Source organism: Notothenia rossii (assembly GCF_949606895.1).
Source record: "Notothenia rossii genome assembly, chromosome: 5".
Lineage (NCBI taxonomy): Eukaryota > Metazoa > Chordata > Actinopteri > Perciformes > Nototheniidae > Notothenia > Notothenia rossii.
The window spans coordinates 61,263,859-61,289,013 of record NC_136903.1 but is presented as its reverse complement, the minus strand read 5'-3'; the positions used below and the strand labels follow the sequence as shown (position 1 = coordinate 61,289,013).

Sequence of the window (25,155 nt, the reverse complement as noted above, 5' to 3'; positions counted from 1 at the left end):
GCCCATTGCATGACGCTGTTGTCTTTACTAATCTTGACCTTAGAAATGCATACTACTTAGTTCGCATCAGAGAGGGTGACGAGTGGAAAACAGCATTTAATACTCACCTGGGCCATTTTGAGTATTTAGTCATGCCTTTTGGGTTAACAAACGCTCCAACTGTCTTCCAGGCCCTTATAAATGATGTTTTGAGGGACATGCTAAACCACTTTGTCTTTGTTTATCTAGATGATATCCTGATTTTTTCAAAGTCTTTAGATGATCATGTTTCTCATGTCAAATGTGTGCTCCAGAGACTCCTCGAGAACAGACTGTTTGTTAAAGCTGAGAAATGTGAATTTCATGTGTCATCTGTTCAATTCCTGGGTTTCATCGTTGAAAAGGGGCAGTTAAAACCTGACCCAGCTAAAGTGAAAGCAGTTCGGGACTGGCCAGTTCCTTCAACCAGGAAACAACTCAGAGGTTCCTCGGATTTGCAAATTTCTCTAGACGTTTCATTAACAACTACAGTCATATTGCTGCTCCTCTAACCCAGTTAACCTCTATCAAACTGCCTTTTGCCTGGTCCCCTGCGGCCGAGTCCTCTTTTAGTAAACTAAAAGATTTGTTTTCCAGCGCTCCTGTCCTCATTCACCCAGATCCAGAACTCCAATTTGTGGTGGAGGTTGATGCCTCAGATCTAGGTGTCGGGGCAATCCTCTCCCAGCGCTCGTCCCAGGATCATAGACTCCACCCCTGCGCCTACTTCTCTCGACGCCTCATACCTGCAGAGAGGAACTATGATGTGGGGAATCTGGAACTTCTAGCCGTTGTGCTAGCCCTGCAGGAGTGGCGACACTGGTTGGAGGGTTCTGTATGTCCGTTTATCATTTGGACCGATCACAAGAACCTGTCCTATTTACGTTCTGCTCACAGGTTGAACTCCCGTCAGGCTCGGTGGAAACTGTTCCTTGGAAGGTTCAATTTCACTCTGACTTACCGCCCTGGATTAAAGAACACCAAGCCAGATGCTCTCTCCCGTCAGTTTTCACCCCCTGTGGAAGGGAGCTCCGTTGAGACCATCATCCCTACCTCCTGTGTGGTTGGAGCGGCCAGGTGGGAGATCGAGCAGACCGTTCAGGAGGCCCTCCAGGAACATCCTGCTCCAGCAGCCTGTCCTCCCGATCGGCTGTTCGTATCTTCCTCCGTGAGATCTCCAGTGCTCCAGTGGGGGCACTCTTCTAAAGTTGCCTGTCACCCAGGTTTTCACAGAACTTTGACACTAATCCAGCAGAAGTTTTGGTGGCCGACCATGTCTGCTGACACCAGGGCTTTTGTCTCTGCCTGCTCTGTCTGTGCCCGCAGTAAATCCTCTCACCGTGCTCCAGCTGGCCTCCTACGCCCTTTACCCATACCTAACCGCCCTTGGTCGCACATTGCTGTGGATTTCGTTACAGGACTTCCTCCGTCAGAAGGTAATACAACCATCCTCACCATTGTGGATCGTTTCTCCAAGTCTGTCCATTATGTCCCCCTGCCCAAGCTGCCCTCTGCTCTGGAGACGGCAGACCTCCTAGTGTCCCATGTTTTTAGGCTTCACGGCATTCCCCAGGACATTGTCTCAGATCGGGGTCCCCAGTTTGCTTCCCGGGTTTGGAAGGCATTCTGTCAGGCACTGGGGGCCACTGCAAGTCTCTCCTAGGGTTACCATCCACAGACTAACGGTCAGGCAGAGCGGGCAAACCAGAACCTGGAGGCAGCCTTACGTTGTGTCGCTGCCCGTCTCCCCGCCTCCTGGTCTTCGCACTTGGCATGGGTGGAATACGCCCATAACTCCCTGGTCAGTTCCGCCACAGGTATGTCCCCTTTTATGGTCTCTAACGGCTTCCAGCCCCCATTGTTCCCCAGCCAGGAGAAGGAAGTGACTGTTCCCTCAGTCCAGGCCCATCTCCGTCGTGCCCGCCGAGTCTGGCGGGAAGCCCGAGCAGCCCTCACCCGAACTGCTGCCCGTAACCAGAACCTGGCAAATCGCCACCGAACCCACGCTCCAGACTACCAGGTCGGCCAAAGGGTCTGGTTATCTGCTCGTGACCTGCCACTCCAGACTGAGTCGCGCAAGTTGTCCCCAAGATATATTGGTCCATACGCAATCGAACATGTCATAAATCCCAGTGTCGTCCGCCTTAGCCTTCCTCCTGCTCTCAAGATACATCCCTCATTCCACGTGTCTCTGCTCAAGCCCTATGTCTCTAGTCCACTCTCTCCTCCGGCTGACCCCCCCCACCCCCCCGGATCATTGATAATCACCCTGCATTTACAGTATGCCGGCTGCTGGACATTCGCCGGCGTGGTCGGGGTTTCCAATACCTTGTGGACTGGGAGGGATATGGTCCTGAAGAACGGTCCTGGATCTCAAAGGCCCTTATCCTGGATCACACCCTCCTGGAAGATTTCTATAGGGAATTCCCTGACAAGCCAGGAAGGCCGCCAGGAGGCGTCCGTTAGGGGGGAGTACTGTTATGGTTTAGGTGTGTTGCTTTCTCCCCCTCCCCTCTGTCCTCTCTCTCTCCTGTGCAGTGTGGTGATCGTTAGAAGGCTCAGCTGGTTCACAATGAGGAGCACCTGTACTCATCTAATCAACTCCTCCATAAAACCCTGGTCATGTTCACACTCCAGTGCCAGATAATTCCGTCTCACTCGGTAGAGCTGAATGTCGTAGTAGCCTAGCTTAGTGTGATTTTCTCTTGCTGTTTTTGTTGAAGAGTAACCTTGTTTTTTCCTCTGTTTTTCCAGTGTCTGCTCGAGCCAGCCTGAGTCCTGCTGCCGCCACCAGCGTGAACTAGATCCACCTTCATTTTGTGGATTGTTTTTTAGTTGCTCCTTTTTTCCTTTATTAAACTTTGTTAAAAGACTGAATCCATCTGGTCGCTGCCATTGTAGGTCCTGAACTTTGGACCCAGCCCTAACAAATTGTATATTTCGGATGGATAGATTTGTTCTTAAACGCCCTCGCATTGAGATACAACAAGTCGAACAGGCGCTTTAATGTGACCCTACAAGGATGCCTTTACGGATTTACACAGACTCATATGCATTTCCCTGACTCTGCCTGTGACCTCTGCTGGCTGCGAACGCAGCTTCTCCTGTCTCCGTTGCATCAAGAATTATCTAAGAAACAGCAGTGGTGATGCACGGAACAGCAACCTGGGCCTGCTGGCTATCAATAAGCAGAGGAGTAAGGCACTGGATGTCCAGCGTGTCATTGACATTTTCGCTTCCAACCACAACAACCGGCGGATTGCGCTGCTTTGAAAACGTCAATAGTGAGTTTTGAATATATTTTGTAATAATGGGAGATTTGTGTTTTGTATGACAATAGAGACACAGGCCACCTGTTGTGTGCTGTACCTGTCTCTCTCTGTTTACCTGCGTGTGTCTGTGTCTCTCTCTCTCTCCCTCTCTCTCTGTCTGTCTGTCTCTTCCTCACTCTCTCTCTCTCTCTCTCTCTCCGTGTCAATTCTATATGTAAACTTTTCTTTTTTCTGCCGCTGTAACAACGTGGAATTAGCAGAATAGGCTATTGTATTGTTTAACTCACACCTGTTGCTCTCTATGTAATTTATCTGATAAAAGGAGGCTAATAAAAGCCTCACGCGTGGCGTTTCACTGTCAAGGGGTGCGATATAGCGTGTATGTAATTACATTACAAATACTGACTCGAGCCCCACCACTGTATGGGTTAGCCCTACCATAGACCACCCAACAAAAATACTCTGGCGCCGCCACTGCAAATCCCATGGAAATGATTTACTCTTAGGCTTTGCACCCAGAGAGTTCCAGGGAGGACTAACACTTGTAGACTTATTACCCGGTACATAGCCCTCCTGTTCCTTGGAATCCTTGTAGCTGCTAACTAGCTGTGAGTTAGCATGCCTTTGTCCATTATTTTGCAACACTGGTAAAGTGGTGTCATTCCAACCTAGTAGGGGTGTAACGGTACACGTACCGGTACCGAAATTATTCGGTACGGGCCCTTCGGTTCGGTACACGTGTGTACCGAAGTGTACCGAACGAATATAACGTTAAACGTAAAAAAAATTAGAACGTGAACAACTTTTTGGAAGTAATCTCAGGTGCTGCGTCGTAGCATTCAGTCATTTGCTCGCATTGGGTTCAACGCATCATAGAGCGAGCAAGTCATTTCATTGGACGAGAGGCATACTATGAGAGCTGTTCACAGGGATGCGTTCAAATGTATTCAGTAATTTGAGGAACTGTCGAAATGGCGAACGCAGATAAAGTTGAGCTCGAAAATCCTCGAGCATCATTGAATTCTCTGGTTTGGGAAAATGTTGGTTTCGCAGTTATGTACAAGGATGACGGACAAAGACAGGTGGACCGAACCAAAGCCGTTTTTTGGGCATTGTTCAACTAAAATTGGTTACGCGGCTGGCCATACATCAAACTTGCACACTCATTTGAAAAGGCATCACCCGAACGTGAATATCACCGGTACCAAAATAAAAAAGACTGAAGTGCAAACTGAAGGATTATTTGAATTATTTGAAGGATTAAAGTAACGTGTTATGGCAGGAAAGTTAAATCTGGTATATTCATTTTAATGTCACCTTATATATATTCATGTGTGTTAAATTTGAAGGGACAAAGTATCTTTTCCCTCCCCCAATATATTGAGGTGAAGTCCTTGTGTTTTGAGAAGAGATGGGAGCATGGGACACCCTTATTTGGAGATAGTGCCGAAACTCTGGAATGTTTCCCTCGTAAAAGAAGGGTGTGCGCTACACAATCTTGTAGCAGATGTGTGTGTGTTTTCATTGCAGTAAAATATATGTACTACAGGATTACTGGTCAACTATACCTCTGTTCTTATTCTTTCATGTGTGGGTACTAAATGGCTACAAACATTGTGGAGAAATTAGCTTAAACATCTTTCATTACTCTATATGAAATGGAAGCAGTTTTTTATGACAGGGACAAAGGGCCATAAAGGGGATGTGTGTGTGCTGGCTACAAGATGTGAAATAAGATAGGGAAACTTGTTGTTGAGAGCAAGTTCGTACCAGACACCAAAAGGTGTCTGGTCTTCGTCAAACTGAATGAGACTTTTTGTTTCCGGGTTTCTTCTGCTGTGTCGCACTGATTGGGTGCGACAGGCCATGTGTTGGTCTCTCCCAATAAGATGACCTCTGGGGGAAAGCAGGCACACACCTCCTCCTGTGTTTTAGTATGAAAGCCTGTGTTTTCCTTTGGTTCGCGCTCTTGTTTTTCACCGGCCGTTCCTGAGACCTGTCTCACACGGTGGTAGAACCTGAGCCCGGAGTACTCTGCAGAGTGCTTCGTGATTTCTTTGTATTTGTATTTTGTATCGTTACTGTTTATCATTAAAGCAAGATTATTGTTTAACTTGTATTCTGGTGTTTCTTAATCCCTTCCTTTTCACGAATTCACCCAGCTTAGCAAACGACACGCGGAGACGAGGTTGGTTTTCAACATCCTCCAAATCTCCAACAAATGGTGACCCGACGTGTCTGAGTGGGGTGTTTTCGGGGAAGAGACCACCAGCGGCAAGCGGACGAATGGTCCGGAGAAGAGGCCTAGAATAATCTCTGACGACTAAAACGAGGATCCTTCAATTGAAAGGTGAGCAGACAAGCCTGTTTCTATCGAAGGTCTGTAATTGGCTAAACTAAATTTTAGAGTTGTCAGAGACATATTCCGGTGTCATAGTTGTTGCGGTGGAATATACAAATACATATTTTAGATAGGTAGGAAAGTTATATAACATAAAAGTGAATCAACGAGGTATGTAAGACGAAGGTGAAAGGCCCCGTACTTTTTTCAGAAAGGAGACGGCTGAAGACTCGTTGGGGGACGTCCAGTGACCGTTTTCAGACGGCATCCAGGAGACGAATCTGAATAACAATTCTTAGGTTCATAGGAATCGAAGTTGAGTTATAAGTAAAATCCAAAGGAGAGTAACGCAACCTTCGAAAACCAATTTTGAAGTGACCGGACCTCATTAATCCTTTGTTCTGTGGGGGTTGAATCTATAAAGCCAAACGTCACGATAAAGAGTTCTGTAAGCCTTGGTTACGTCAGCGTCACATCGTTGAAAGACGGTGTTGAAGCGGGCTGAGAGGCTTGCTAAACTTGTTGGAATAAACATCGGACAATAAAAGCTGAATAGACTGTACGGGGAACATTTTTTCTGTGAATATTTACTGGTAACAGAAACAGCCGAAGTCAGATGAATAGATACGAAGTCATAATGAAAGGAGAATTTTAACGAGAGGAGCGTGAGTTAAGAGCTTACGAGGACAGTGGGTTCAAAAAAAAAAATAATTGAATAAAAGGATAGCAGAAGTGTTAATTGTTGAAAGAAGCCCCCCTTTTCCAAAGGAGAGGCTGAGAGCTACAGCAGGGGAGAGAGAAGGGGGTGTCAGTATTTGTCTGTGAGAGTTCCCCCCACCCTTTTTCCTCTCGAGAGCAGCAGCAGCAGCCCGGAGGGTGTCTGCTTGCTTTTTTCTCTAGTGATCTGAAGTTGGAGTGAAATACATAGAAAATTAACAGATCAAGGTGTGATTTGAAGTGGTAGATATATTGAAATAAATAAGAAACAATGATTTGCTGCTATTTAAATATAGTCTTTGAGAACTGATTGATACCGTTGCATTGCGTTGTGAATTTCATGGTATTTGTCATTAACTAAGGATTGTACTTAATTATATTCCAAGGGGAAAATTATATTAAATACAGGAACAAAAGAGTAGAAAGTAAAGAGAAGGTTTTTGTAAGTTTGTCAGAGGGAATCTGTTAATGTTTAAGCATGACAGAGGTCCTGCACGAGGTTTTGCTCCAGCCATCTCACACGGTTACACAAAGGGGTGATTTATGAGAAACTTGTGGTCAGGAGAAATGAGATGTTTTGGAGAGTAGACAGAGAGAGAGAGAAAAGTAAGGTTGTTGCTAAAATATAGAGAGTAAAAGTTATATAAAGTTAACTACTATTCGGGAGAATGTCATATTGTTGAATGAGTAACCTAAAATAAGTGAAGATGGTGAAATAGTTTGATTAAGGATACAACCGGTAACTACTGATTAAATACACAGTGATGGTGTACATGAACATTGAGAGTAGATTAAGTTGTTTTGTTCTTCATGCTTTTCACCAGAAGTCATTTGAATTGTTATTATTTTTAAGTAGTGTTGTTTTGTGTTATATTTCTAGACTATAATGTACCCACATGCATGTGGTTTCTTTGTCCCAGTTCATTTTAAAGTCAGCCGCCTCATGGCTAAATCTATTTGACCCCATGAGGTCAAGAGTCATTCTGTTAGACCACCATCTTGTGAAAGACAAATCATTGTTCTTTTGTCACATTTTGAATTAGAAAAGAGTTCATTTTGCTAGATCAATTTATCTATAAATGTTGTAGTGGGAGTTTTGTGTTTGCTAACATTTTTAGGAACGACAACACTAGGAGATGAGTAAACTCAAGAATCCGTGGAGTGTAAATACATTGAGAAAAACACATTTTTATACTCTAACTTTTTGCACATCATAGACAAGGAATTTAGACAGTATAAATAAATATTCACCAAAAGTAATAAGTAAAATGGAAAGTAGACATGGGCCTACACTTGAGTCAAATTATATTACTGTGATCTGATCAGTGTGCTCTGCAGGTTTACTATTGTTCTAAGTAACAGTGGGATTTAAAATATTGGAGAAAGTATGGAGATGTTCTTTCGTAGTGTGTGAAATATGTGATGCTTGAAACAGGTATTTCAATTTATGGAAGAAAATGGTTTCCTGAAAGAGTCAGGTTGGGTAGATATGTAACAATGGATGAAACAATTTATAGAGGGAGTTTTTGTAATATCATTAGTAGACATTAATGGTGTTGTTTAGATGGCATTTAGCAACTAAGACAGATAGTATGATTAGAAAGAGACAGAGTGGAAAGGGTTGGATTGATTCAATCTCAGTGTGCTAGATTTCTTATGGATAATGCGTCCCGGGACCTGGACTCCCCCTCTGAGTTAGAAAGGCTACGACCCCGTCCCTCCAAGCAGACAAAAGACCCAACCCAAAAGGAGGCTCCTCCTTCTCCATCAAACAGACAGAGAACCGGAGCTGAACCGTCTCCACCTGAGGCATCCAGAACCAAACCGCTTGCTGACATACAGAAATACTCTCATCAGTCCCTCAGACAGGGCATGAAGCTGAGCCACGAGATTTGGCACAGGAGCAGAGTGGGGGACATGAGAGCAGAATCCGCCCTCCATGAAGCAGCAGAGAGGCTGTAAAGGGGAGATGAAATGCAAAGCAGTGCAAGAACAGTGGCATGATGTGGGCTGCAGATGTGACTGGGCCAAAGGCTGCCTAAAACAGTTACAGCGGATGGATTCAAGAGCTGATGGACTGAAGAGAAGACAGAATCAGAGGAGTTGGCATAGTCGATTTGAAGTGAGGAGGTCGGGGTCACGGCTTGAGACAACCAGGGGAGGAGAAAAGGAAAACGGGAATGAGTGAGTTTACACATAAACACACTTATTCACAAAACGCGCATAGAAGACACCACATTTAAAGAACTTGAATTGACTTGATAAATAAGTAAAGATAAAAAGAGGTATTAACCATGAATTAATCGATTGGTAAATTCAAAATAGCAGTAAAGAGGAAACTATTAATGTAAAATGAGAAAATCATCCTAAAAACACACTGAGGGTTAAAGGGGGAGACATGAGGGAAATATGCACTACACTTTAAGCAGGGGGTGTTTTGGAGTAGCACAGTGTAGAACCATATTCTTCAATCTTTCCATCATATGAATAAATCATTCTTCAAGAGATTTTTATTCATGTGTGAATAAAGCAGTGATTTCATTTGTTACAATATTGATTTCACCATTGTGGCATAGTTATTACCATAGGAGGGCTTTAGGATGGAAACTGTTTTTAATCCTTGGTAAAGTAAAGGGTGATGGTTGCATGTTCGGACACCCAAGGTTCCACACACTGCTAAAGAGTTTAATATTGTTTTTAAGTAGACCAGAATTGAAGATAAATGAGTATAATGAGCTATGAAATGCAGAGCTACACAGATCCTAGTAATGTGTTGACTTAAGATAATAGTTATGTACACAAGTTTCTGAATTACATTTATTAGACATTTTAATACTACTTAGTTGTAAATAAATTGCAGTAGTAGTAGTACTATTATGAAGTGAGTTTTGTACCAAGTTGCAGGAAATGTGGGAAGCAGCCGTCCCGATGACAAGTTAGAGATATCTGACTTAAGGTGGTAATCGTGAATTGATAAATGATGGCGCTCCATATATGACTGATTTTTGTAGACAAAGGATACTGGCCTATGCTGAAATATCAAAGTCTCTGCAGAGCACGACACATGGCCAATGAAACTGAGACCAAATGACCTTTGACCCTGACTGACAGTGTGACTTGAGAAAAACACTATCAATGACTGACTCTGGGGCTGACCAAACTTGACTTTACAACCTGACAGTGTGAGTGTGGAGGAATTTCTGCATGTGATCAGTGTAACGGCATGATTCTAAAACAATAACTAACCGAGCATGTCTTTGGACTAATACATTATTTTGGAGCTCCATGGGAAACACAGGTTTCCTACAATTTCACACATTTGGAAAAACGCACATGTGACCTGTTTCTAATTCCCACAGGAGTTGGCGGTTTGCAAATGTAAAACTCAAACTAAAATCTAAAGATTCTGTTTCTTTTAGGACTGCCAGCTGGAAATGAACACTTATTTTCCCTGGAGTGTTTACTGTGAAAGATGATGGATATACTTTTGTGAATGATGTTTGGTATTTTCTTATAACCACTGGTTACCTGAAGGTTTTCTTCCCATACAGGATTTTATTACACATGTTTACATGTGTAAAAAGGGGGAGTGTGGGATATTTTCATTTAGGGACTGGAAGAAACCTGCCGCCCCAACTCAGATGTTCAATCTGACCATTGATTGACAGTTTTAGATTTAACCTGCTCCATATCTGGGGATAAGATACTGTTTGATGAATGTTGACATGTTTCTAATATTGATTGAGTTATAACAGGTAACACAGATGCAGAATCAGTGGCCAAGGGGCTACTGAGAGAGGTAATTCCAGAATGAGAATACCAGAGAAGGTGACCTGTGATAATGAAACCATTTTGTAATATTTCAACAGGTATTAAAGTAACTGAAGTTTGAAATGTAGAAAGAACATATTACAGCTAAGTTAAAACATAGTAATGTAATGAGATAGAATTTAATTTAGACAACATCTTGTAACTAGCCTGGTAAAGAAGTAAAAGCCATGGACTGTTTAGATAATTATGGGGATGTACATTTAATTTAAAGTCATAATAGAAACACATTTGATGACAGTATGTTGAATTTCTGTATTCATTTTTCAGCTTGATAATATCCAAGCAGTGACAGGTAGGAGCAGTCTCGCCTGGAAATTATTCACTTTGTCAGTATCATGATTTTAGTTGTTTTTAATCCATAACATTAGTGTGTTCCATTACCAGAGACATTAGCAGTTCATATTATATTTAGATTTTAAATGGGATCTCAAGGATTTCATTTATAATAACACAGATGCTGGTCAGGAATTCAGAGCTATTGAGATATGTTATTTAGTTCACCTGAAGATGTTGGGGTTTATTTTGTTGACACAGGCCAAGTATTAGAATTCTGAAGCGGCCTACCAGTGGTGGGTCAAACACCTGAGGGCCCAGAAGCACTGAGCGTAGACTTGAGGGGTGGGTATCAGACTTCTCCACACAGGTTGCTGACGCCAAAAGGGGGACCCGAGGAGCAGGAGGCCGACACAGCGGAGTTCGTCTGGCTGAAGGTCGTCAGGCCTACGTGACTCAACCCCAGGTTCTCCGGCCTCTACAGAGTGACCCAGAGGACATCTCATGCAGTCCGCCGAGGAGCAAAGGGGGACATCTGGTACTACTGGAGCCAGTGTGCGGCGAGGAACACTCCGGCTAGGACCTTGGAGGACATCAGGATGGACCTGGCTATCGTCAACGCGGACATCCCTACAGCAGACGACTTGGAAGCAGGCATCAGCGGACTGGAGGAGAAGGACCTCGCGGACATCCCTACAGCAGACGACTTGGAAGGAGGCGTCAGCGGGCTGGGGGACTTCTCGAGGCAGCAGAGGAGTCTACTTCTCTCTGATCAGATTCATCAGTTCCACCTTTGAAGGAAAGGCCGCATCTCCCCCTCCCTATCAGCTGCCCTTGTTGGCGTATTCCGCTGAGGGGGGGGGGGCCCTGATGATTCAACAACACGCAAGGATGCTGCTTTCTGGCACTCAGGCTCTCACTCTTATAGTTTCTTCATTGTCATTGGAGGTTGTTTTCTGTTCTCAAGGGTTTAATGAAGGGGGACAGACACAGTATTAAAGAAGGACAGTAGTTTTGTTTCAAATGTCTTATGTGTGTTGGTCTCGTTAATGCGAGACCAAAAAGGGGGAATTGAAGGATTATTTGAATTATTTGAAGGATTAAAGTAACGTGTTATGGCAGGAAAGTTAAATCTGGTATATTCATTTTAATGTCACCTTATATATATTCATGTGTGTTAAATTTGAAGGGACAAAGTATCTTTTCCCTCCCCCAATATATTGAGGTGAAGTCCTTGTGTTTTGAGAAGAGATGGGAGCATGGGACACCCTTATTTGGAGATAGTGCCGAAACTCTGGAATGTTTCCCTCGTAAAAGAAGGGTGTGCGCTACACAATCTTGTAGCAGATGTGTGTGTGTTTTCATTGCAGTAAAATATATGTACTACAGGATTACTGGTCAACTATACCTCTGTTCTTATTCTTTCATGTGTGGGTACTAAATGGCTACAAACATTGTGGAGAAATTAGCTTAAACATCTTTCATTACTCTATATGAAATGGAAGCAGTTTTTTATGACAGGGACAAAGGGCCATAAAGGGGATGTGTGTGTGCTGGCTACAAGATGTGAAATAAGATAGGGAAACTTGTTGTTGAGAGCAAGTTCGTACCAGACACCAAAAGGTGTCTGGTCTTCGTCAAACTGAATGAGACTTTTTGTTTCCGGGTTTCTTCTGCTGTGTCGCACTGATTGGGTGCGACAGGCCATGTGTTGGTCTCTCCCAATAAGATGACCTCTGGGGGAAAGCAGGCACACACCTCCTCCTGTGTTTTAGTATGAAAGCCTGTGTTTTCCTTTGGTTCGCGCTCTTGTTTTTCACCGGCCGTTCCTGAGACCTGTCTCACACGGTGGTAGAACCTGAGCCCGGAGTACTCTGCAGAGTGCTTCGTGATTTCTTTGTATTTGTATTTTGTATCGTTACTGTTTATCATTAAAGCAAGATTATTGTTTAACTTGTATTCTGGTGTTTCTTAATCCCTTCCTTTTCACGAATTCACCCAGCTTAGCAAACGACACGCGGAGACGAGGTTGGTTTTCAACATCCTCCAAATCTCCAACAAAAAACCCAACTCCCACTAGCATTTAAGCCTCCACCACTCGCAAAAAGTTTAGACCGAGCCAAAGCTATTACAAACGCCAAATATCCTTATGTTGCCATGTTAGCAAAGCGCTACCTGGCTGTATCTGCTACCTCTGTCCCTAGCGAGAGGGTGTTCTCCACAGCAGGAGACAAGTTAGTGCCAGCAGATCTGCCATTTCGGCAAGCAATGTGGACAAGTTCATTTTTCTTTAAAAAAACATGAAAATACAATGACAAGCAAGTCATAATGTCAAACTGGCTGCTTAGGTACTAGTACAGTACAGTTCAAATACAGATTATTTCAGTTCATCGAAATGCTGCACCTTAATGTTTATTTTATTATATTTTTGTATTTATTTGAGTGAATATTCACAGTTTAATAATAATTAAAAACCCAAAACTAATAGTTTAGGTTTTGTGAGTACTAGTACAGTAAGGTTCAAATACAGATTATTTCAGTTCATTGAAATGCTGCACCTTAATGTTTATTTTATTATATTTTGTATTTATTTGAGTGAATACATTATTCACAGTTTAATAATAACAAAAAAATATATATATATATTTTATGTTTTGTGATAATGTTTTCTGCTGTACCGAAAACGTACCGAACCGAACCGTGAATAAATACATATATATATAAATATGCCTATGAAATAAATTATGAAATAAATAAATGAGGCAATAAATATGTATACATGTACATTTAAATACACATTTATTTATTTCATGGGACTTTTATTTCATAATGAGACATTTATTTCAAGAGACTTTTATTTCATAATGACACATTTATTTATTTCAAGAGACTTGTATTTCATAATGACACATTTATTTATTTCAAGAGAATCGTATTTCATAATGACATATTTATTTATTTCAGATGACTTGTATTTCATAATGACGCATTTATTTATTTCAGGTGACTTGTATTTCATGATGAGACATTTCATGATGAGACATTTCCATTCCTTATATGCAAATGAACGGGGCGTGGTTAGCTCACAGATCCAGAGACCCAGACCAAAGCAACAGCACCACAACACTGACTACTCGAGAAGAGGAAGAAAATGGAGGAGAATGACTTAAAAACAAATTTATAAACTATATAATAACTACTAAATGAAAATAAGGCGGGGCAGACAACATGGAAGACGTCGGTGGGCTCCAAGATGCTATGCTATCCTTAGCAGATCAAATTGATCAACACGGTTTACCAACAGATACTGTGTTGGCCCATATTGAAGACTTTATCGAAGTACTCGGGCGGATAAGCGCTCTTCGAGATATCGACACGGATGACGAAGTTGTAAATACTTTGACACTGATTGAGCACCGTGTTCGTGTGGAAGATGTCCAAGAAGTTGGTTCAAGCACAGGTGCAGGACGCCCGCCTCTGGATATTCCATGCGATATGCTCGCTACCTATGTGCTGTCCGGTCTATCAACCCGAGAAATCGCGGATCTGTTTGGTGTGTCATCCCGCACAATTCAGAGGAGATCGGTCGAAGAAGGCCTAAGGTGAATTACTTGAGCTAACGTAAAATCAAATTATTGCTCTATCTAGCTAACGTCATACAAATAACGAGCCCATAGAAATAGAATACGAGTATACTACTATACTCATATTCTATTTATATGGTCAGCCCGCTACAACTGTCACTATGGCAATGGTACACATGCAAATGGCCGCCGCTCTGACCATCCTGCATTATCTTAAAATATAATACATCCATTATCCTGCTACGTTGATTTGAATGGGAATGTCCGTTCTACTCCTATTTTATTTCTATGGACGACACTGGTGGGCAAAAACGTGTATAATACAGTTAACAAAATTAAAACATGATTGACAAACAATTATTTAGTATTGTGTAGCAATATGATACAAAGAGATGTTTGAAATGGAGTATATATGTTAGACTGGTGGATGTTCGTCAACGTTAGCCAAAACGTTTATGTTGACGTTGCACACAAGTTAGGTCAGTTATTATTAACAGCTGCTCTGTCAGATATGACTATTGTTACACCGAAATCTGTTTGTATCGTGAAATTGCGGTTTTTGTTTATTCATCAAAAATGACTAAAGTCAGAGATGTTTCCTGATACACGTGAAGTTGCAGCCACTGTATAAATTAATGTTGAGATAACTGGAGTTGTGTTCATGCTAACTGTTACACCTAACTAACGTTGCTGTCGCTTATGTAATAAATATATAATTGAAGTGACATTACACATATATATGTTTTATGTTTTTCTACTGTAGAAAATCAGACCTATACTCTTCAATTAACGATGACGATGTAGATGCCTTGGTGATGGAGATTCAGCGCACTAATCCGAATGCTGGATATAAAATGATGCTGGGACATCTACGGTCCAGAGGCATACACATTCAAAGTAAAAATTAACAGTTTTTGTTTAACCTCAATGTTCAACCCAATTCCAAATGACGTGGGTTTAGCCAGTCGCCAATTTGAATAAACAAATAAATCTCCTTTTTCAATCAGGGCATCGAGTAAGGGCGTCAATGCAGAGAGTGGATCCAGGAGCAATCTTGATGCGAAGATTAACCCTCCAGACTACAAGGCGTCGTCAGTACAATGTTCCTGCACCAAATAGTCTATGGCATATAGACGGTAATCACAAGCTGATCAGGTCAGTTTTTCCTGCTGCTTTTTGAGCTGTGTCCATCATAATCTAGTAGGCCACTGCTCTTGAACTCCTGTACTCAAGTGCTGCAGTCCTGCAGTTCTTTGTTCCAAGCCTGTACCACACCACCTGAAATCACTAAATAGTAACATCATGTGAGAAAACAGAGGTGAAGGTGTGATTGCTGAAATAAGTAGGCCTATCTACAGACATTGCACCCTTGGAAGTATTGAGTGTGAGACCAATTTGAAGGCTGAGGAAAAAGTAACATTAAAAGATATACGGCCAGGTCATTAATACTTAAAGATGCCTTTATCCTTTTTTAATACAAAATATAACAATGAGGGTTCTGTATGTTAGTTAGTTGAGGATATGAATTGAACTCCTTGTCTACTCATTAGATAATAATTGAGTTTGAATTTCAAACAAAAACACAATTAGATGCTACTACAGTGTGCGAAAAAGTACACGTCCCACCGTCCGGGACGTGTTATTTACAATATCGGACAAGTAGATATTTCAATTGACTTGTCCGGCGGACAAGTGACGTTTTTCGCCCTGATTTATTGATAAATTCAGTTTACAAAAGGCAGAACTCATTCGCAAATTGTCAGTGTCCGCCATTGTTCGTTTAGAAATGTTAGTTTCGGTTCTGCTTGTCGATTCCTAAGGAAATGCATCTCGCCGCTTTCTGTACAGACGGGGGCGGGGCGGGGCAGCGCTGGAAGTGTAGCACAGTGGCAGGGTTGGGAAGCAAAACTCTGTTCCGAGTAGGAACAAATAACAATTGTCCGGTACCGGGATTAATAAGAGTTGTGAGGATAGGAGGCGAGGCCGAGCCCCGCGGACCACAGCTCTCTCTCTATGCTCCGGATCAGCTGTTCGCTGCATGGTGCAGCTCAGCGTCTCTCTCTCTTTCTACACACAAGCGGATCCGCTGCCCGTTTAACAGCCTCATCTTTTTCAAACTTTCTTATGTTCTTTCTCTGACACGTAATGAAGGTTATTAAGCGTTTTAGCTCATGTGTTGTTAATATTGACCGCCATTTCCTTTATGAAGTGAAGCAGCCTCCCTGTGTCCTCGCGCTGTCCTCACATCCCCGGACCCCCAGACTCGGAGGAGCAAAGGGATGTCAGTGTTGTTTATGAAGCAGGGTATAGAAACTACATTATTGAAATGAAAATACTATTTATTTACTTTTACAAACAGTGAGCAGCTGGGCAGCTGCAGCATGTAATACACATGCGTAAGGACATGTGTAAGCGTGCAAGCGTCTTTGAGTTGTAGAAAAGCGAATAATTAATTATTACTTATTATTATAAGCTATTATTATTAGCCTATTATCGTTATATTTAAGGCCTAGCGCTTTTCTACATAGGCAGGTATCAGGCAGGTTGCAGTGTAACATCAGAGGAGACTGGGCCAATTGTACATTCTCAAACTGCACCACTTAGAACTAACTAAACAATGCAGAGATTATTTTTATATAATTGTATTCAATAACCATAATAAATTAAACAGTATGAAGTGATTTGTAAATAGGAATACAGATTTGACTTAATGTTTTCATAAATATATTTTTCTCCCACTTTATCATGGGACTTATTTTTACCCTCTCAAAGAACCGAAAATAACCAGAATCGAAAAGCAGAACCGGAATTGTTCGAATCCAAACGATACCCAACCCTATGTGTGAAAATGTAAAATACGATGGCGAAGAAGAAGATTCCAGTGGCCCCAATTTTTGTCCATTCTGGACAAGTGAAAAATGTATTCGGACAAGTAAATTGCCAAACTCACTTGTCCATGGACAAGTACTCTCTAAAAACTTTTTCTCACACTGTACTAAAGGTACAGTCCTTGCATGGGGGCAAGCCCTCTACCACATACATCCTAGCTAAATATGAGCTCTTCTGATAGTACCATAATGTCAGTGGTGTCCAATTTTATCCGCAAAGGGTTGGTGTGAATGTGTTCCAACAAAGCAGTGACACATGAACTCACAACTAGTTGGTGCACTGGAATCGGGTGTTTCTCTGCTTGGTTGAAATGCACCCACACTGACCCTTAGTTGGGACATCCATGATGTATTTTAACAAATGTGTGTAAGCTTTGACATACAAAATTATTTATAAGCATTTTCAAAGGTATGAACATGATCCAGAATATGTCTCAATTCCAAACAGTACCATGAAATCATATGTTCACATGTTCACATGAAATCACATGTTTCCTCTTCATATTTACTCTGTTAGGGCACTGTATTAGCACCTGAGGTGGTCAAATCAGTTTTAGCCTACTAACAATCTCAGGACCCATTGGCAAAGTCCTTTTTAGGGAGATTAGCCTACCGGAAACCAACATTTTAGCACCTTGTGTGATTCCATCTTTAGTAGAGATGAGAGGTTAGATGTTGGAAAAAGGTACTTTAAAATATAAATGTTGTTCACCCAGCTGACAAATCTGCTTGCCTTGGTAAAGTAAATTAAGCCATTGAATTTGCTTATTTATGTACAACTTTTTTTAATTTAAAGAAGGTTAACATGCAATGTACGATAATGTTGGATATTGCAATGGCAATAATGTTTTGTGATATTGCAGGACATGTTGCTATTGCAATATCCAACGTTATCACCCAACCTGCCACAACCATACCCCTCCAACCCTATTCCTAGCATAGCTTAATGAACAAGATGTGCCTTTATCAACTGTGATTTGGACATGAGGCCCCAATTCAATAACCAATTAATCCTGTTATATTTCACACAGATGGAGGATTGTTGTTCATGGTGGCATTGATGGATTCTCCAGGCTAATTGTGTACTTAAGTAGTGCCACCAACAACAGAGCTACAACTGTTCTTGAAGGCTTCTTGTCTGCTGTTGGCCAATATGGCGTGCCATCTCGAATTCGGTATGTAATGTCCTACAAATGTCTAATAAATGAAGTACAATGAGACTTATTTGACTAAAATGTATTTTAATAGCATTTGTAACACAGGTACAATTATCAAAAAGAAAATGAGTGTTCGGAATTTCAAACAAGTGTAATGAAGGTGCTCTTCGGTAATCTTAAAACAGAGCTGGGTTACAACCCACGCAGAACGGCACAAACAGCCTTCTTCAGGGTATGCTTAGACCCTGAAGAAGGCTTTCCGAGAGAAGACCTTTCTTTTGAAGGTACAATTATGTTGGATAGTCATCTTCAGATAAATGTACTTTTTTCCCCTTACAGATCTGACAAGGGGGGTGAGAATGTTAGGGTTGCTCATTTCATGGTCCAAACACAAGGGGAGAACAGGAGCTCTCATATTACTGGACGGAGTGTTCATAACCAAAGGTATGGAGGATTTAAAAAATATAAATTATTAAAGTACAATGAAACCGAGAGAAGAAGCATGTCAGTCCACCCTCACAAAACAATACTTACATTCAGGCGGGGCAGGGGGTGATAGCGGGGCGTTTTACTGGCAGTTCATAACAAGTTCATTGGTCACTACCTAAAATCCAGCTCTCACTTCGCTCATCATTGTGTTCACACTCCAGTCTGAACATAAGTGTCAATCAGCCATTACTAGTAGAACCTTGTACAACTTTTCCATCCTGCTAACTGTTGAATAATGTGACCTGCCAAAAATACAATATAAAGGCTGTATTTCATTCTTTCTTTTACAGAATTGAGCGCCTTTGGAGAGATGTGTATGAAAATGTTCTTGATCTGTTCTACACAATATTCATACAGCTGGAGGCCCAAGGATTACTCAATCCTGACCAAGAGATTGACCTGTATGCACTACACAGGTGCTTGATGCCACATATTCAGCATCATCTTCAGTGTTTCAAGGAGGCATGGAATCACCATGGGCTGAGGACTGCAAGCCACCATTCACCTTTACAGTTGTGGTTACTAAACAACAGAGAGGGACAAGATTTCTCACAGGTAAACAACGTTTTTTAGATGATGTAATGTATGCCATCTTATTCCCTGGCTCAATTATTTATTTAAAATACATGCAAAATGACCCACATTGTAATTGATTACACATTCTGAACGGCTTTATTCCTTTCGTATGTCAGGTTGGTGAGGATTATGGTGTGGACTGGGAAGGACCACATACCCCCTGTGCATCTAATGTCTTTGTTCCTGAGATCCAGCTCCTGCGCCCATTGAGTGAACAAGATCTTGTGGCCCTACCAAACCCCCATGTTCCTTTCAGTCAGGCATTGGCAGTTTATCTTGAAACTGTTCAAACCCTCAGTTCTGTTGAACCCAGAACCTTAGGTCAGGCAACATTTTCTTCGCACGATTTCAGCAGTGGTGGAAGAAGTACTTAAAACCATTACTTACGCAAAAGTACCAATACAACAATGTAAATTACAAGTCAAAGTACAGACATACTATCAACAAAAATGTACTTTAAGTATCAGCAGTAAAAGTACATGTTGTGCAATAAAATGTAAATAATAATAAATTCTGATGCAGCATGTTACTGTTGGAGCTGCTCTCATTCCTTTAGCTGTGTATTCCTCTCTACTCCTTCTTTTACATGCAAAAGCACACTTGCATGCACATACTGAAGGATATGAAAATGAAGGATTGAAGAGCGACACGATGGAAGGAAGCCGAGAGCAGGGAACAGAGAGATGGTTGTGTGGTGACGTTGAAGGGAAATCATAAAGGTGGATGACCATTAATCCTTCAGTCCTACAGATCTTTTGTTGTACAGATCTTTAGCAGCAAACCTTTTGTTCCCAAAATACCAACCACACTCCATTCCCTCTCTGCCTCTAAAACGTTATCCTTTAGTTTTTCTCTTTCAGCTTTATAGATGTTCCACATTTTCTTTAACTCCACAGTTCCTACACTTGTCACTGTTACTTTCCCCATGACATGCAGCGTACCATTCAATGCTGTGTGATTTATTCTGAGTCTAGCTATCATTATTTCCTCCCTTCTGTTTCTTTCTTCATAAATATGTGTCTGCTGGCAGACCAGCAGACCAGCATTTATCTATCATCAGCTTATCTTAGTATTAAATATACAATGTACTCTGGTAACTATCAAAATAAAGACATTGTATAGTGTTCATAACAGTATTTTTATTTAATAAATTATACCTAATACAATAATATTACAAAAAAAACTTTCATCTAAAATAGATGCGTTTGATTTAAAAATAACAAATATAATTCAAAATGTAAACAGCAACAAAGAAATTATAAACATTATTTTTCTTGTTAATATCCATTATCTTCTCTGTTATGTATCTTCCGGTCTTTGCCAATCTGGACAGCATTTCTTGGTCCTCCACGTCTTTCTCGTACAGCCACTGCTTGAAGCAAACTGAAAATAAGAAACAACAATGTTTTAACAAATCGTATTAAATTATGTGATAGAACTGCAAACAGAATAGCTGTAACTTTAACTAAATAAATAACTCTGTTACCTCTAATCATTAACCCATGTTTGTATCATTGAGTTAACATACATACATGCTAAACTCTTATTGCACTTTTGGCAACGAGCATTTTCCACCTCAAGACCAAGCCCCCAGGAAGTGCGCCGGACTCTGAGGAAAATATTCGTTGTGTCCAAACGGCGGTACTACAATTTCCTTATCAGTCTGTGACGTCCACCGGCCCAGAAATACTTTTTCCCCTTGACTAACATTGGGAAAGAGACGTCTGTAAATCGGTGGATAATTTTTTTGAAACTAAATAAACTACCCAGTATGAACTATTGTATAGCCTTAGAATCATTAAGTCCTTAAAGTTGAAAAAATGCACTAAAAGCCGAATCTAGATTTATTCTCTCTCTCCATTCATTCTAGTGAGCCGAGAGTGTGTGCTCGGGGGGGCGGGGCTTAAGGGGCGCATGCTCTGTGAGCGCACAAACGGGTTCTTCTGCTCTGACAGCCAGGCATGCTGGGTAATCTGTGACGTTTCGCTCTCTCAAAAGTTGGGCCATTTTGACTTCATGCGCCAATGAGCAGCTCTCATAGGAAAGAACGAGACCCCGCCTCCCACGCTGTATCCAGTTCTTATTATACATCCATGCTCAAGACGGGTAACATAACTACCCTCGGGGCGCTTAGTTCTCTCCGCCATGTGTTTGAGTGCGCACACGTGTGTGTGTGTGTGTGTGTGTGTGTGTGTGTGTGTGTGTGTGTGTGTGTGTGTGTGTGTGTGTGTGTGTGTGTGTGTGTGTGTGTGTGTGTGTGTGTGTGTGTGTGTGTGTGTGTGTGTGTGTGTGTGTGTGTGTGTGTGTGTGTGTGTGTGTGTGTGTGTGTGTGTGTGTGTGTGTGTGTGTGTGTGTGTGTGTGTGTGTGTGTGTTGCATGCATGTAGCAGGTTCTGTGTGTAAACTGCCCCACCCCCTCGCACACCGACAGGGGAGAGAGATCTCTCGTCTGGATTGGAAAGATCGAAAATAAATCATAGACGCACTTCGTAGTCTTTTTGCATATTAGAAACGGAGTTGGCGACAGTAAGACTGCGATATAATGTTTGTGTAGATATAATACATATGACATCTATTTTTTAAATGTCTCCAGTACCGATAAAAAGATCGATAACGTTGGACGTTAACGGTACCACGGTCTTTAATGATTCAGCCCCGGGCCCCGTTAATACTGGGGCTCGGTACCCATCCCTAGTTTTAATTATTACATCATCAATATTACATTTCAAATAACCAAGTACTTGGTATCTCACAAAGCGCAAGTGGCTAGTGCTGCTAAGAACATACCTGGTGATGATGGCTCTTCGCTGCAGGATCTGGTCGATGTCCTCCTAACAGAAGCGATTGCCTTCGTCGTTCTCGTCCATGATGGCGGCGTAGGCTCCTTTCCTCAGGAGGTCCTCGATCTCCTTCTTGGAGAACTGCTGGACCGGCTAAAGGCGACGCAGAGAGACATTTACACAAGTGGATTTAGAAAACTCTTTTTGAAATTAAACTAAGCGTACTGCAACAGCGACTGACCCAAAAATGACTTGGGATCTAGAAATATGACAGATTTTTTTTTTCTCACCCCGTTGTTGTTGCCTTCTTTGTTCCCACTCGTGCTCTGCAGGACAGCACGGTCCAGCCCGAGTTTCAGACTAGCTTTATCCAGCTTTTCCCTCTCATAGTTTCTAGTGATCAGACGGTACACCTTCACCGCCTTAGACTGGCCAAAACGATGACACCGAGCTTGAGCCTGAAATAAAAAATTAAAAGAGGGGTCAAAAGAGCAAAGTTTTTAAGCATTAAATGGGAAAATATACACTTAAAGAACCGAGGGAATAAACGGAAAGACTGTTGTTGTTGTAGCCCTATTGAACTATCTTTAGGACAGACAGAGCAGATATATATATCGTACCTGCAGGTCATTTTGAGGGTTCCAGTCAGAGTCGAATATCACACAGGTGTCCGCAGCAGTGAGGTTCACAAGCTCTTGATCATGTGTTTGATGTGGGCTGGCATGATCCTTTCTGCAGCGATGAATAAAGAAAACAAAGAAGACCTTATTAATAATAGTAATGATGGTAACAACAATAATATTAGTATAACTATTTATATAGCACTTACACAATAATTGCAAAGTGATTCTCACAACAAAAATAAAGAACAAAACAATGTCAACAATAAAAAAAAAAAAAATTATAGGAATGTTAAGAGACAAAGAAATGATAAACATTCTGAGAGGCCGACTACAAAAAGGTAGACTCAATGTCTCTTGATGACATCAATGAGCAGTCCCTAAACATGCTGCTGTATAAAAAGAAATAGGTCCAGATTTCTTCTATTTAGTGTTGGATGATTTGTTGTATTGATTGCTGATGGATGTTAAGATATGTTTTACAATTATAACTTATTGTAATTGGAATCAAAAAGTTTAAAATCGTAGTTTTAATAAAATGACTAGCAATATAGGGTTTATTCAACAGCGGTAAAGCATTAAGTTGCTAAATTAACGTACACTGAACTGTAAAACTTACCACTATTTAGGAAAGGACCTGATCAGAAGGATTGACTAGTAAGACAGCAAAGAGGTGGAGGAGGTCTCTGTCATGTACCATTGGTAGATGTTACACCTGAAAGAAAGATAAGGAAATAAGACAACACAGGAGGACAAACATCCTCTTAAGTAAAAGACGAAATCATGTCAAGCTTTACATCTTTCAGTCTTTATAATGCACTGTTGGAAATTACATTCCAAAGGCTAAATTCAAACTCAATACCATAAATAACTGGGTAGGCCTACCAAAGTGCTTTACCTGATAGAACACGTTCCACACGGAGCAGCAACCATCCGGCTGGGCCTTTTGCTGCATATCATCTCCTCCCTCTCCAATGTTTCCAGTAGATCTCTACTGCCTCTGTCCAATAAAACTGAAATGCCCCAAAACAATAATATTTAAAAAGTTAAAACAATAACTTGCTTTTGGCATTCAAATGTATTAGAATCTCACCTTTTTCCTGGATGTCAGGAAGGCGTTCCCTTCAAGTCCGTAACCAGTCATAGGAGTTCAAATGCAAAGCCTGAACGATGACAAGAGCGAGACTTACATTTTACAAGATAAGTAATACCAGAGCAGTGTGTACGACATGCAGAGAACAGATCAAATCCCCTGACAGACTCACACACTTTGGTGATGGTCAAGGTATATGTTGGACCCAACTCATGTACAGTATGTTTTGCATCTCCTCAACAATGGTCTGTATAGTTGAGTAGAAACAAACTGTCCCTAGAGTTTCAGGTAGATTAACAAAGAAAAGTTTGCAATGAAGCACAAAACCCCTCTTTGTATTAAGCTAGCTGCCACAGAAAGTACAGCTTAATAGGCTAACCTGGTAGAGTTAGCTAACGTTAGCTAACTTCATGTCAAACTAAAAACCTGTAACGTGCATTACATTGACGATTTTAAACACAACTTAACTCTTTCAACTTGTAAAATAACGTTAATTTAACATACCCTTAAATAACACGTTAAATAATCACGTTTTTCAGAACAACACAAACTGCAGAAAACGTTAGCTGCTAACTGTTGTTAGCTAAGACAGCTAGCTCGTAACAATAGCCTCCTAGCAAACTTAAGGTTACGTTAACATTAACTTAACGTTGTAAGAAAGCAAAACGAACCTTCGAGAAATATTTTACTCTCAGACTGGGTGTAATTGTGTTGCATTGCTTACCTCCAGAAGGACTTTTAGCTGTTTCCCAGTAGAGACTAGAGAGAGCTGCCAGAGCGGTTGCTCTCAGAAGAGCAGCATTGGGCGGACCAGATAAGAACCAGTTAGTGTCAATGTTGTGGTGCTGTTGCTTTGGTCTGGGTCTCTGGATCTGTGAGCTAACCACGCCCCGTTCATTTGCATATAAGGAATGGAAATGTCTCATCATGAAATGTCTCATCATGAAATACAAGTCACCTGAAATAAATAAATGCGTCATTATGAAATACAAGTCATCTGAAATAAATAAATATGTCATTATGAAATACGATTCTCTTGAAATAAATAAATGTGTCATTATGATATACAAGTCTCTTGAAATAAATAAATGTGTCATTATGAAATAAAAGTCTCTTGAAATAAATGTCTCATTATGAAATAAAAGTCCCATGAAATAAATAAATGTGTATTTAAATGTACATGTATACATATTTATTGCCTCATTTATTTATTTCATAATTTATTTCATAGGCATATTTATATATATATGTATTTATTTAATTATTGATGTATTTATTTATTTATTTAATTTTGGCTTAAATGGCATTCCATAAGAGCAAGCAGAAAAGCGTCTGCACTGTAAGAAAGCAGGAAGAACACTCCCCCCTGTGGGTCAGTAGGTGAGTCATTCTATAATTAGGGGTACATGTCATGTCCATAGGTTGTGGTAATCCATTTTATTAAGTATTAAATTAATGCAATGATCAATTTTATATTGGGGCACATATTTATTTCATTTAATCCAAAAAGCCGACAG

At 41.1% G+C, this 25,155-nt stretch overlaps 1 protein-coding gene and 2 long non-coding RNA genes across 3 annotated transcripts in view; 2 read left to right on the top strand and 1 right to left on the bottom strand.

Moving 5' to 3' along the window:
* Positions 1 to 24,355, top strand: part of LOC307039826 — a 144,614-nt gene extending 120,259 nt beyond the window's left edge. The window contains exon 3 of the long non-coding RNA XR_013808344.1: positions 23,919 to 24,355. This is a non-coding gene — a long non-coding RNA (uncharacterized lncRNA). The remainder of the gene's footprint in view (positions 1 to 23,918) is intronic.
* Positions 13,285 to 19,701, top strand: LOC307039824 (uncharacterized protein). The gene is made up of 7 exons (XM_079682237.1): positions 13,285 to 14,054; positions 14,800 to 14,933; positions 15,044 to 15,191; positions 17,956 to 18,099; positions 18,421 to 18,525; positions 18,861 to 19,125; positions 19,263 to 19,701. Exons 1-7 carry the CDS (start codon positions 13,681 to 13,683, stop codon positions 19,518 to 19,520), a joined length of 1,428 nt encoding a protein of 475 aa, XP_079538363.1. The 5' UTR covers positions 13,285 to 13,680; the 3' UTR covers positions 19,521 to 19,701.
* On the bottom strand, positions 19,839 to 24,911 carry LOC307039825. The gene is made up of 8 exons (XR_013808343.1): positions 24,363 to 24,911; positions 23,639 to 23,708; positions 23,444 to 23,558; positions 23,165 to 23,260; positions 22,546 to 22,657; positions 22,216 to 22,383; positions 21,933 to 22,078; positions 19,839 to 20,529 (listed from the first exon to the last, which is right to left on the bottom strand). It is a non-coding gene; the product is annotated as an uncharacterized lncRNA (long non-coding RNA).
* Positions 24,912 to 25,155: the final 244 nt, after the last annotated feature.